This window comes from Hippocampus comes, unplaced genomic scaffold, assembly GCF_001891065.2.
Source record: "Hippocampus comes isolate QL1 unplaced genomic scaffold, H_comes_QL1_v1.1 scaffold327, whole genome shotgun sequence".
Lineage (NCBI taxonomy): Eukaryota > Metazoa > Chordata > Actinopteri > Syngnathiformes > Syngnathidae > Hippocampus > Hippocampus comes.
In genome coordinates, this window is record NW_017806221.1 from 752906 (window position 1) to 766612 (window position 13707).

General features: G+C 40.6%; 1 protein-coding gene across 18 annotated transcripts in view; it reads left to right on the forward strand.

Annotated features, from left to right (window-relative positions):
- Positions 1-13707, forward strand: part of rims2a (regulating synaptic membrane exocytosis 2a) — a 137658-nt gene that overhangs the window by 10523 nt on the left and 113428 nt on the right. For 13 of the 18 annotated variants that reach the window (XM_019856273.1, XM_019856268.1, XM_019856281.1 and 10 more), the window contains exons 3-4: positions 9997-10029; positions 10742-10834. The exons of the other annotated variants lie outside the window; for them this stretch is intronic. In XM_019856273.1, the coding sequence (XP_019711832.1) occupies positions 9997-10029; positions 10742-10834 (126 nt within the window). The remainder of the gene's footprint in view (positions 1-9996; positions 10030-10741; positions 10835-13707) is intronic. 18 annotated transcript variants of the gene reach the window in all.

Below are 13707 nucleotides of genomic sequence, written 5' to 3' on the forward strand. Positions count from 1 at the left end.
GTGTGTGTGTGTGTGTGTGTATCTCTGTGTTCTGCTCAATGAATCTGTTTGAAGCAGGTGCAAACCAGTGACTCAAACACAGACGCCGGCTACTCAGCTATTCCAATAAGCACATTAACATTTTCCAAAATGTTGTCTCATTGTAGTATTATTAAAATGAAATCACAATTTCTACTTTATATGTATACAAATATTTGATTAGAATGAATGAATATCCATTTTTTTCTTTTTAATTACATCACAACGAGGCATTCAGTGTTCCTTATTAACTTTGAATCAATCTATCATTCTTAGTCGATGAAGTGTACCATAAACTATATATCAGCTGGTGTTAATTCAACACAATATGATGTTAATTTTAATACTGGCAAAGTGTCTATATGAATCCACACTACACCTGGTGTTACAGTCACATTCACAGGTGTTAAATATTCAACATCCAATAGTGTGTTACAGCAACAAAATTTATGGTTGACAGTGTAGTAATAATAACACGTATGAGTGTTTAGATGAACACTATTGAGGGTTCATGCACAATACAGTGTGTGGGAAATTACCCCATTGCCTCACGAACTTAAATAAAACATATTACAATATTTCAGTTCAAAACATTTTCTTTTATTGAGCGCATATAAAACAGCAGTGTAGGTCACAAGTGGTCTTTTTTGAACAATATGTAATGGACAACTCAAGTGGAAACCAAGTTAAGTTCATCAAATACCATCGTGTGAGAGTTTTGCCTATTTTAGGGAAGTCTGATTCTGTCTTGCAAGTGTTGAGGAATTTAGCCTTACTCTGAGTACTATTGGTACCAGTCTCTCACATGAACATCTGTTTAAACTCTTAAAACAAAGGATGTAGTGTGATGTTTGTATCATCTTCTCCCTTGAGTGATTAACAGCCCCCTAGTGTGTTCTTTTGCATCCCCCACCTCTGGAGACTCCCTGGAGGCCGTCACGTTCCCCTGAGGAGGAACTCTTATCTAAAGATTTATGCACAGCAGGAGAGCTCTGTACTTTTCAGTCCTGGACTTCTCATGCCAAGATCGAATTGCAATAACCTTCCTTTTTCTCAGATTTTTACATAAGGGGCAGGACTGCCCGCCTCTCATTAACATATTACCCCCCTGTGTAAACATGAGTCTGTATTTTTCCTTTGCTTACTGACGGAATCTGAAACTCTCAGAATCCGGAATCGATTCGTATTGTGTTGTGATAAACTGCAGAAAAGATGACGTGGTGTTGGGTCTTTATTATATACCTTATAGAGAAAGGAAAGAACCTGTGACCAAGGAGGGCCATAAGGAAATGGACTACACAAGCGAGGGGGGGAAAATGATGGTAAAGAAAATTGTCTCGACTCTATAACCAGCCAACTTCAGACATTACGCAAGGGCGTGGTTTCTATTTCAAAAATAGACACCAATCAGGGCCGAATCCAGGTGACACTCCATTTTAACAAAGTATCATTGTTACATCCTAGACTACACAGCCTAATTTATTACTCAGTGGCGTTGATTCAACTATTTCTAACACTGTCCCCGAATTTTTAACACTGGATGATTCATTTTGTACTCTTTGCTGTTTACATCATTTACTCTCCACTTCTCAGGGCTTCAAACTATGAGTCATTCTTTGGCGTCCCAAAGAGGATTTGATGTTGAGTAACTTTGCATTTTTCTTTTTGCATGTAGAATACATGTACTCTACATGCAGTAGGTAGATTATGGAAGTGATTGTCATAAAGGGATGATAACTAAAAGTGATTCACATAACATCACAAATGTCGCTGTGGGCCTTATACTGTGTATGGCCAGTCTTTGAACACTTCATACAAAAGCACCAGCATGGAACCTACACTAAGACATACTGCACATTGTAGGGGCTGGACTAGTTGTCACCCTGCCTAGGGGTGAACATTGTGTTGTTGTTGGATAAAACGCATCATCCCACAGATCCGCAGTCTAGATGCACGTATGCTTAAAATGTGTGCTTTGGTGTATATGATCCACCATGATAATAACTGAGGAGGCCTTTTTGTATCCCCCATCATCTGGCTGGAGGGACATAAGACAAAGAGAGCTGATGAAGTGATCTCAGGATCATGCCCTTCGACCAAAGTCTGATGAAGGGTCTCTTGCTAATCCCTTAATATTATTAGACCCACTGTGCTACACATTGCTACGTCTGCTTGTTTAGAAGTGAAATGAGGTCAGGGTGTGGGGTTAGGAGTGGTGCACAACTACAGAAATCCTCAGAATAGTATAATCTATGGAAAATTTCCTGGCATGCTGAACATTGGTAAACAATTTACCAAGCAGGCAAACTGCTTTTAATCGCTGCTGCATCATCTGGTTTGCACGGCTTTCCATCTGTGCGATATGACAGATAATGCATGAGAATTCTTTAATTTGGGACTTTTTGTACAGCAAAGTTCAGCAGACGTTTTGTCTCCATACAAATGTTCAAAGCAGTTATTTTCACTTGGGTGGTAATTTTTTTCAGTTTCTGTCCCTACCTCTTATTATTGCTTTTGAACAGATACTAAATGTGTAATGCCTGTGGGCCTGTATATCAAATTTTTTAAGTGATTGGTAAATAATTGCATGAGTTATGATTAATTTATTGGAGCCAAACACAGTAACCTCAATACAAGTGAATGAAAGATATTGAAGGGGGCTCCACGTTAAAGATGCTGGCTGGGTCTGCATGTCCTCAACCGTCTACTCCAGTCCTCAACCGGTGTCCTGCAAGTTTTCCATGTTTCCCTGCTGCAACACACATGATTCAAATGTTCAGGATCATGATCAGGCTCCTACAGAGCTTCCTGATGAGCTGATCATTTTGGATCAGGTGTGTTGCAGCAGGTAGAGATGGAAAACATACAGGACACCGGCCCTCAAGGACCGGATTTTGACACCATCGACTCTATGGTAAGAGCACTGCGCTTCAGCTCAGCACTGCCGCCTTTTGGCATCAGCAAGATACTTCCCTTGACGCCACTGTGCACTTTCAATCCTTTTTCGTTTTTAATTATTACTTTTTTTACTCTTCACATGCAGGGAGGGGAGAGGACAGGGAGGCTCTGACTTCCCTGCATGCTCTGATGTCCCTGTTAAACCCTCGCTTGGGGTGCTCAAGCACCGTGTCCTCTTATTTTGATACCACATTATTTTGTAAACTGTTTGAACTGGCCAGTCATTTTGCCAGATTGCGTTTTAATTACTTGTGTTGTCCCCTACTTCTCAGTTGGCAGTTCTGGCACACAACTCCGTGGTTTAATATTTAAGTTTTACATTCATCAATCCATCCATTTTCCAATCCGCTTATCCTCACAAGGTTCACGGGGGGTACTGGAGCGTATCCCAGCTGTCTTCGGGTAGTAGGCGGCGGACACCCGAAATCGCAGGGTGCCCACAGACGAACAACTATCCGTGCTCACACTCACACCTAGGGACAATTTAGAGTGTTCAATCAACCGGCCATGCATGTTTACGGAATGTGGGAGGAAACTGGAGTACCTGGAGAAAACCCACACAGGACCAAGGAGAACATGCAAACTCCACACAGGGAAGCCGGAGCTGGAATTGAACCTGGTACCTCTGCATTGTGAGGTCAACGCACTAACTACCGGGCCGCCCCCCCATCCAAGTATTAACCAGGCCCACCCTGCTTAGCTTCCGAGATCTGACTAGATCGGGCGTACTCAAGGTGTTTTACATTTATGTGTAATCCAAATTGTGTCCGTTAGACACACAGTGTTAGTTTGGTCAGGGCTTTAATATGATTGCCTCTTTGCAGGGATCGCTGAATGAGCCGCTCTTTCAAGTTAAGTGATGAGACAGCAGTGGCTTTCATATTTCCCCCTTTTTGGCTGAGCAGAGAGGGGAGTGGTGAGCAGTCACACGCAGAAGGGAGGGAGGAATATGTGAGCAGCTGCACAAACTTGGGCATATTTACATGGATATGTTTTTGCTATATCTAGTAATGTGCATTGTCCTAAAAAAAAAAATAACATGGTGCCAACGGGTACTAGTTAGTCCCATGGTGATGGGACACGGTGACTTATTAAGAACTGAGATTATAAATAATAATCATAAAATAAAGTAGATGTGTTCAATGGAAAAAAAAATTACCGTGATATTTAAAAAAAAGGACATTTTAGAGCTGTAATTTTAATACCGTGACACCACAATATTTTTGCTCTCATCTTTTATACCGTCTTACTCTAATATCAGCCCATGCCTTATAATAAAACTTTATTTTATTAAGTAAAGTGTTCATCCCTAAGCGGGTGTATTAAAAAAAAGTCTGCTCTTCATTTGTTTTTCAAATCATATTCCAATACCACAACCACAACAATTACTGTATTCCAAATTAACTCTTACAGAAGTGGAAAAGTTGTCTGCAGTTTGCATGTTCCCCTATTTATAAAACTATGTTTTGGTCCCAAATACACTTTCCAAAAGGTGTTGGATAGATTATGAAGGTGCATTGTATTATTTGCAAATTGAAATGTGCCTGAAATTTTGGTTAGGGTCTGAGCACTTGGAAGTGCATACCTTAAATTCACCCCCAATGGGCAGTGATAATCAAATGACAGAGGAAGGAGTGGTGAAGGCTGGGACAATAGCACAGGGTATCTATTACAATTCTATTGTTGGACATGCCTGTGCTATTATTATAGCCCCGACTGGGTACAGTACAGTCCACCTGCTGCACCCAGTCACTCACAACAGCCTCATGGAGATTTTGTAGGTGTGTTTTTGTTTAAATATGGATCACATGCGACGTGAGTAGACAGATGTGTGTAGCTAATGTCCGGTATTTGTAAAGGGATGAAGTCAGCTTTTTTTTTTTTTTTTTTTAGTTCCGTTTGTGTCTGAGGGAATTCAATTCCCAGTTGCTCCAGTTATAAGATTGTCTCACCCGGCTAAACTAGCAAGCCAAGACTGGCTATGAGACAAAATATAATTGGTTGATAGCAAGACTGGACAGAACTGGTGCTTATGAAGTCATTTGATGCTGGAATAGTAGCGAGTTAGAGGAGGGCATGATGCTAGGGTCAGGAGCCTCTGTCTGATTATTGCAGTTTGATATCTGGCTAATGTAAAGGGTTATGACCCAAGTGATGGTGCAGCGGGTTAAGTTTAAGGCTGGCTCTCTGGACTACTCCCAGAGGTACCATTTAGCTAGAAGCGGGAAGAGGTGTGATGTTAAATGGAACATTGTCATTTGCCAAAAAAGCAACTGATCCGTCGGAATGAAAAAATAAAGACAGAGAAGGCTGCCAAGTATTCACTTCTAAAAGAAGACATATCCATAACCATTATGAAAACAAACAAGACCATGACCATGATAATACACAATAAGGCCAAAATAGGGGTCTACAGGAAATGGAAAATGTCAGGAAAAAATTCCCATTCACAGCTCGAGCAGCTTTCCTCCTTCTAAGAAGTCTTACAAAATTTTGGCAATATGTCTGTTGGCATTTTGTCCATTCGTTCAGGACAGCATTTGTGAGGTCAGATGTCACTGATGTTGGATGCCAGAGCCTGACCTGCAATTTCTATTCTAGTTCATACCAAAACTATTTAATGGGGTTCAGCCCGCGCCAATTAAGTGCTCAAACTCCTCCACCCATGCATATAGAGCTTTATCTGTGCACAGGGTCAGGTCATGCTGGGGAACAAATGTTTCCCTAGTGGAGAGTTCAGATTTGTCCAAAATGTAATGATAAGGTGAAGAATGAAGTTTCAAGTTGAAGTTCATACCAGCCCAACTCCTGAGCAATGTACTTTATTGATTAAAGTGTGTGTTGAAATTCTGTCATTGCATCTGGCCAAATGTTACTAATATGTGTTTCTATTTTTTGGCCACCTCATATTGCAATACGAGATGGACAAAACACAAAGGACACTCCTCAACATGATACCACAGAAAAGTAAACCATTTACCGATCCATTTGCTAAACCATTTTTATAGCCTATCCCAGTTGACATCGGGTGAAAAGTAGACAGCACGGTGGACAAGTCACCAGTCAGTCATACCTCTCTAAGGATTATGGTTTTGGTTTTCTTATCCAAATTGGATCTGTAGCTGAAATGATTTATTTATTTATTTATTTGCCTGTTCCATGGTCAATGTTTCCCCAAGTCTTGATTTGGAAATGTATTTGTGAATGTATGAGCTGCTGATCAGCTGACTCTCCATTTGGGAATCGAAGAGGGGCGACATGAATGAGCTTTCTGGAATCCTGGCAAGTAATCTAAGGAAACAGATGGATTTTAGTTATATATGGCAACAGATTAACCACTTCCCTGTTGTGCAGAAAACCCGCAGTCACCAGCTTCTGTTCATCATTCTGAATGCTAGACCTTGGTCAGGAGGTTTGACTTGTGTACTGTTAAATTACCTGTTCAGATGATTGTGTCCTTTGGATTCAATTCTATCACCTGTTTTTAAGGCCAACAACCAACCCACGGAGCCTCTTGCCTCCCCACCCCTTAGCTGCATATCACACTTTTCCAGCTCCCTTTGCCAGAAGAAGTCAGCAGCACTGCCTGTCTAAAGAGGAACAGTAGTGCTTTTGCCTACTACCTGTACATACATTAGAATGAGCAAGTGGGAATTATGTGTCTTTTAATGAGCTACACTACTACAGTTTTCAAGATGCTCTCCTTTTACATAATGATGTTGATTTCCTGCATGTGGATGACAGGAAAACATGACGCATTTGGTAGGCAGTGCAGCTGTGCTTGAGCGTAAAAATTGGCACATGTTGATTTTCGTGCCGGCCTATGCTGAGCGTTATGACGTCTGGGGCGTTTCTTTTGACATGCACCTGGCACATCTGACAATTTGACGGCTGAAAATTGACTAAACTTTACACCTGCTAGAAGCACCTTTAACTTTTGGTTTAGGTAGCATAACACGATTTTGGTAAATTTGAAAATCAGTCCACTGGCTGTGCCACTGGTATTGGAGGTCAAGTCACACACAGACTATTTCAGGCTATCATTAACTTCAGCCCCTGCCAGAACTGGCTGGCTGGGTGTGTGTCAATTTAATGTATGTAGTCGGTATTTACCCACTGAGCCAGACGACTCCCTTATGATCCAATTATCACTCAATCCGTGGTGGACGCTGAGGGCCCTCAGGGTTCACTACCTTAAGCATGAGATCTTTTATCAAAGACTGTCTGTTGTAGATGCCAAGATGAAGCTGCATCTCAGTATTTGCTTAAAATGTTTCTATAATCCATAAAATGGATAATAGAGGCTTTTGTAATATGTAGCTACAGATATTAAGTGATGGTAATGTTCATTTGAGCTTGGACCTTATTCTCATATCAGAAAATATGTGTAATTGGTGTTAATTTTCCCATTTAGTTCGGTGCTGATTTTTGTTTTTCTTTTTAACCATGCTGAATAGTGAACGTGGCCCATGTGCCAGGTCTTGGGCTAGCAAGCTTCTGTTTGCACTGCCAATCAGAAGTTGTTGGATCTGCTGAGGTGCATGTGACATACTGCCGACCTTGTCTCAGCAGTGGGAGAAAATGATGATTCATAGCTCTTCGAGCTGTCACATCAATGTTTCTGTGAAGCAGCTGGTTTATAGGTGAGAGGCGTAGAGATTAAACAGGAAAGTAAGGGCTACTCTTTTTCCTCTGCGGTGATTTTTTTTCCCAACAAAAATGTACAATTAATAGAGAACCCTTATTTTACCTGACAGTTTTTTTGTAAGATTATTCTTATTCTCATGAAAATGACCTTATATTTATCTGCTGAAAATGTCAACGGAATTAGTTTTTGTGGTAGATTTAAGTGTTTTTATCGCAACGCTTCCATGGCTCATTTCGCATTTTATCTGCAGTGGGTAGCCGTGCCCTGATGCTCATTTTATTGGACAGTTAAAAGTGTTCACTTTACTCTAAAAAATGTTCATAGCTTTGCACATCTAAGAATTAGAGAACTATTCAGAATGTCATTTTATAAAAAATCACGGAGCATTTTAGTTGGCCTGTGTCTCATTTTCCGTCCTGCATCAATCCGGTTAGCTTTGGAGCGTTATTCCCATTTGAGGTAAACAAACATCTTCAAAAAAGTATTGGTTCGTTGTCTACATATGCAGACCAAGTTTTGATTTTGAAAAGCTTTCAATTCTCAATCACAGTTTTTACGATTAAAGAAGGGACAAACTCTAATTGTCTGCCAAGCAGTCCAGGTTGTATGCATCTCTCAGCCAAAGTCAGCTGGGAAAGGCTCCAGCTCACTCACAACACTAATGAAAAAATTACTAATCATAAAACAACAACAACAACAGGCATAATGTTACTATCAAACAAGAGTCCAAAATATGGATGTAAGATTAATAGTGGATGCTAAATTGTCAAAAGCTATGAATGAGTGGTTGTCTGTCTCTGCATTGGCCTTGAATAGTGCTAAATACTGGATGGGTTCTCAAAGATAAACCGTATGATTGTGCACATATACCTCACTATTGGTACACACAAACACTTTAACATAGACACATTTTGTTTCATCCATTTCATACTTGCTGTGAAATTGTTAGTGTTGAAGGCCATGTGTCCACTAGAGAGCAGTGTAGCACCAGACATAGTCAGAACTGGTTTCACACAAATAGGGGATGGGGGGCAGTATTTTCTACTGCCCTCCTCAGATGGTAGGATAGCAACTACATCACTTGTGACATTTCGCACTCGGTCATTTTACTGCCTCATGGCAAATAATACACTGCTCCCACACTAACATATACGCACATTCAGTCAAGTACAGGAGCACACGACTCACGTGGGATCTGAGTCCACAGAGGCTTGTGCTTTGAAGCAGTCCTCATACTTTCTGTCCAGTCGACATGCTGGCAGGGAGAGTGCTCAGTCAGATAAATATGAGGCTTGTAATGCGGCCACAGAGACGAGACTGATGGGATCAATAAAGAACAACGTTGTAGGTCACTGGGAAAACACAGAGAGAGAGGATAAATATGGACTGGCTCACCCGGAAACAGAGCAGCAAGACTGATGGGTAAACAGGACTAGAGCTTCTCACTCTCACCATTGTAAAACAATTTGATGCTGTGTGATTTCGATGCTGCTTCCTGGATGCTATCTTGTTATACTTTTCGACTCAGATTTGTTTTTTGACCCCACTTTATGAACGCTGTTCAGTTGGTTTTCTTTAATGTCTGGGGAGAGTGGTTTTCGACCCGCTCCATATGCATAACGTGTGCATTTTACAAACCCATTTTATTTGACTCTTGATAGAGTTAACATTGTTCCACAAAAGTTAAAACAGTAGGCTCGCTCACTTTTGGCAACTTCAAACTATGTCTTCACAGTTTCCGGAAATACCTGTTCTGGTGGAGTCACGATGACCTGCTACGATCCCTAAATTGAGGCTTAGTTTAACATCATCAATGAGATGACATCATTTTTAAACTAATTTAAAGCCAACGCAGTAATACTTTTATGTTTGATGCATTAGGCATGATGCCAAATGTTCAAGGACATTCCAATTTGAAGCTCGTACCCTAAACTAGCTATACATGTAATTCTGTTTTCAATATTATTTTTTGTGTCAGCTATTTGTGTTATTGCATGCAATGCATTGGTGTCACTAAGCTGATACTTTGGCTTGTTTTGCCCGAATCGGTGATCCGCCGATATTTGTTGTGAAAGTGAGGAATGGATATATGGGTGTAAGCATGTGGCATACATCGATAAGTTTGTCCAAATAAACATCTTTTTGGGATGTATCTTTTTTCAAAATACCCCTCATCCCATTATTGTAATCGCCGTTATCATCGACAATCACCATATTGTCTTCCTCTCATCGACATCATACATGTATTATTTCAGTTGGCTCATTTATGTCACACATTTTCAGACCAGTTTGAGATTTTTATATTTTGTTGCTTGTGTTTTCCTCATCCATTTGTGTTCTGAGTTGTGCACCTTTTTTGATTTATGTTTTAGGATCAAAGAAGGACCAAAGCCTCAGTCAGCGCAGTAAGTAAACTGCATTAACCAGAGTGCTTTAGGCTTTGACACTTCTTCCTGTCATTTGGTGTTATGTGCTTCATCTGGCTCTGTCCCCTGCGTCTCAGAGAAGGAGGAAAGAAATGTCACTAAATTCATGGAATGCAGCTGCTTGTAGTCAGAGTGCATCACTTTGTGTGCTAAACAGATGACTTCCATGACATTAATGACAATGCAGTTTCCTTTCTAACATTCTTGTTAAAGTCATACAATGTCCTTACGTCTGTGGCTGTTTTTCTCACCTTGTGTTTTGTCTGCACCTGGACTGGCTTGTGTAGCCTTGAAATAGAATCTCTATTTCTTCCCAAACACTATCTTCCTGTACTGTGGATGTTCTTAAACCAAATCTACTGTTTGGACGAACTTGACCCCTAAAGTGTCTCCTTTCCACAGCTGAGCATTTGAGGCTGCTCTCATTTCCATTGGCTGTAGCGCTTCCTCGCTTTAGCATTCCCTCTGTCTCTGGATTTCTATTCAACTATTGCTCGTTTTAGGAAACTAGTTGCTTCTCTGCCGTGCCCTTCTCTCTCTCTCTATTCTGGTTGTAGTGAATGTCCCCAAGTATTGTTCACTTCCTGGAAATCACACCCCCGCTTCTTATAATACCTCACTTGATAGACTGTTTTCCCAAGTGATGACTAGCTGCGCTGTACGTGTCATGCTTATTTGCTTATTTGAACAGGTGGTTTCCCTTTAGTGGGATCACTGAGCTGGTAAATAATGTTCTTCAGCCACAGCAAAAGTCCCAAAATGACAAGGAGCCCGAGCCAGACGCGTAAGTAATAGATCAAACACAGTCTCCCCCAGCATACACAGCCATACAACCCGATACAGTACAGTATAGTTCTGGTGTTTTAATCACATGGGATTTATTCATGATAAATACATAAATCGGTCATTGTGTTTTCAAAACACATTGGGTTTCTCAATTGGTACATTAACTGCCATTATTAATTTTCTAAATTTACATTTGACTCGCAATTCTGCAGGAACATAAGGTTGATTGGGCTGTTAAATTTAAAATGGATGGACATTTTACATACAATTAAAATACATAAATCTTAAGAATTAAGCCTCAACATTTGTGAGTGTTTCTGATTTCTTCCTGTTTTGTACATTTATCAAATTTCAACGATTCAAATCATCAAACTCACTCTGATTTCTCACAAAAATAGCCCAAATAAATATAAAATGCAGTTTCAAAAGATTTTCTCAAGGGAGGCAACCTATTTGGACCTTTATACAGAAGCAATTTCCTGAAGCAAATAACCGGTTGTGCCAACCTTTGCAGCTTTAACTGAAATCAAGCGTCTTATTTGAGGCTTGGTACACAGTTATATTAGAGGGTCGAGCATGAGCTATCTATTTAGGGTCATACCACACCATGTCAATTGGGTTTAATTTTGTACATTGACTTGGCCATTCCAAAACCTTAATTTTTCTTTTTTGAACCTTTCGGAAGTGGACATGCTCATATATTTTGTGTAATGATCCTTCTGCATAACCCCAGAGCGCTTGAGTTTGAGGGCACAAAGTAATGGCAGCCCGTTTTCCAGCAGAATATTTTGATAGACAGCAGAATTGAGCATTTCATGAATGGCAGCCAGGCATCCAGGTCCTGAAGGGGTTAAGCAGCCCCAGACACATCACACTGCCACCACCAGGTTTGACATGGTATGATGTTGTTTTTGTTTAATGCAATGTTATCTTTACTCTTTTGCCAGATTTATCAGGCTGCACACCTTCCAAAAAGGTGGAATTTTTGCCAATGTCTTTCTTCTGATTGAGTCATGAACGCTGATCTTCATTGAGGCTAGTGAGGCCTGCAGTTGTTTGGATGTTGTTTGGATGTCAAAATCTATGCTAACTGTTAGCTCATCTGGTAACTAGATTGTGGTTGCTTATACTTAGCGTTGTTATTGTAAATCAAACACTCATAGCAACCAGTTGCTTCTCAATTTGAGTCTGGCAACAGTGAGAGCATTAGGTAGCTTCCGAAGTGGCGATTGTTCCTTACGCATCACTTCCACTGAGTTTTTGGCTCGGCTGAACTCAATGTTGACCACATACATAAATATTTACGATCGTAAATATTAAACAGGTTTATTGATCAGGGAGGAACTATCTGAACACACACCACACCATACCACAGAAGACAAAACATTGGCAAGCGGGCCTTTGCTTGAATGGAAACATGCTGAATGCAGTTGTTATGTGTGGAGCATGCGTGACATAAAAGTAATGGTAGCCCTGTGATTATTAAGTAAGTAAGTTTTATTGTGACAGCAAGGCTGAACACAATACTCCATGGAGCATTTGATCGATTTCAGCAAATCCAACTTATTTTTTATTTCTCATGTCCCATCATCATTACAATAAAGGTTTGGTTCGGCTCACTTACATGCTCTGTTATTGTTATTGATTTATGTTATAACCTTATGATTAACTAGAAAAAGTACCGTAATAGAGCAGCATGAACATCAACTTCATGGCAGTGTGTCGTTCACCCTGGCTTTGAACATATTGTGCCATATGTACAACCAAGAGACTCACGTTACTGGCAGTGTGTCCCTACTGGGGCACAGCCCGGAGGTAAGAGAGCTCAAATTAATGATGCTAGCATGTGTCGGTTCAATGAGCAGCATACAATATAATCACTGATAGGCAGTCTCACTTTTATTTTTTTTTCCAGACTTTGGGCTTTTTCTAGGAAGTACACTCATTAGGTACACCTGTACAATCTCATGAGATCAAAAAGGCAGTCTTTGCAAAGAGAATAGTGGTATTCATTTAAAATGTTTATTATAGTGGTAGTTGTATGCAGTGCAGTGGTGAAGAACTACAATGCACGACCAGTATAAAGAGAAGGGTGTGTGTAGGACTGAATCTGAGCATGAAATAGCAGAGGAAGTGTGTTTTGTAGTCTCCGCTCCTCTTTGACACTGACCATTTAACTTGCATAACAGTATTCGTCACCCTGATATCAGACCTTCTGTCAACAAATGAGATTCAGTGAGATGTGTTGAACAAGGCGACACACTAATCTAGGCTTGTTTATCACACAATGGCTTCGACACTTTTAATCCAGCAGTGCAACAAGGGTCATGCTGCTGGCACACCTTCATGTCTTGATGCCACATGCTCACAAACAAAAGCGTGCATGCACACGCGCACACAAGTTACTTGTCAGGTTGTGTGGATGGCCGCTATACTTAGCCACCAAAGCACTGGCTGAAGGTAAAGGAAGCACGTTTCACTCAAACACAGACCTGTGTGTGGTAAAAGGATAGGACTACTCAATAATTCACAAGCACTAATGAATGTTGCAGGGGATATGTGGGGCGAAACCAATTCTAATCGCTATATTATGAAGTCAGCCCAGTGTTTAGTTTCTAAGGAGACGCTCCATTGACATGCGTCATACAAAATGCATGTGAAGGCCCTTGTGTTTTCAGTAGCCTCTCAGGACGTGCCAAGAGTTCAGCATCTTCTGTAAAAGATCACGTGCTGTGTCAGTAGGAGGCCATCTAAAGGACAGAGGTGGCAACGCAATTAGACAGATGTGATGTGAGATATACAGTGTGTGTGTGTGTGTGTGTGTGTGTGTGTGTGTGTGTGTGTGTATATATATATATATATATATATATA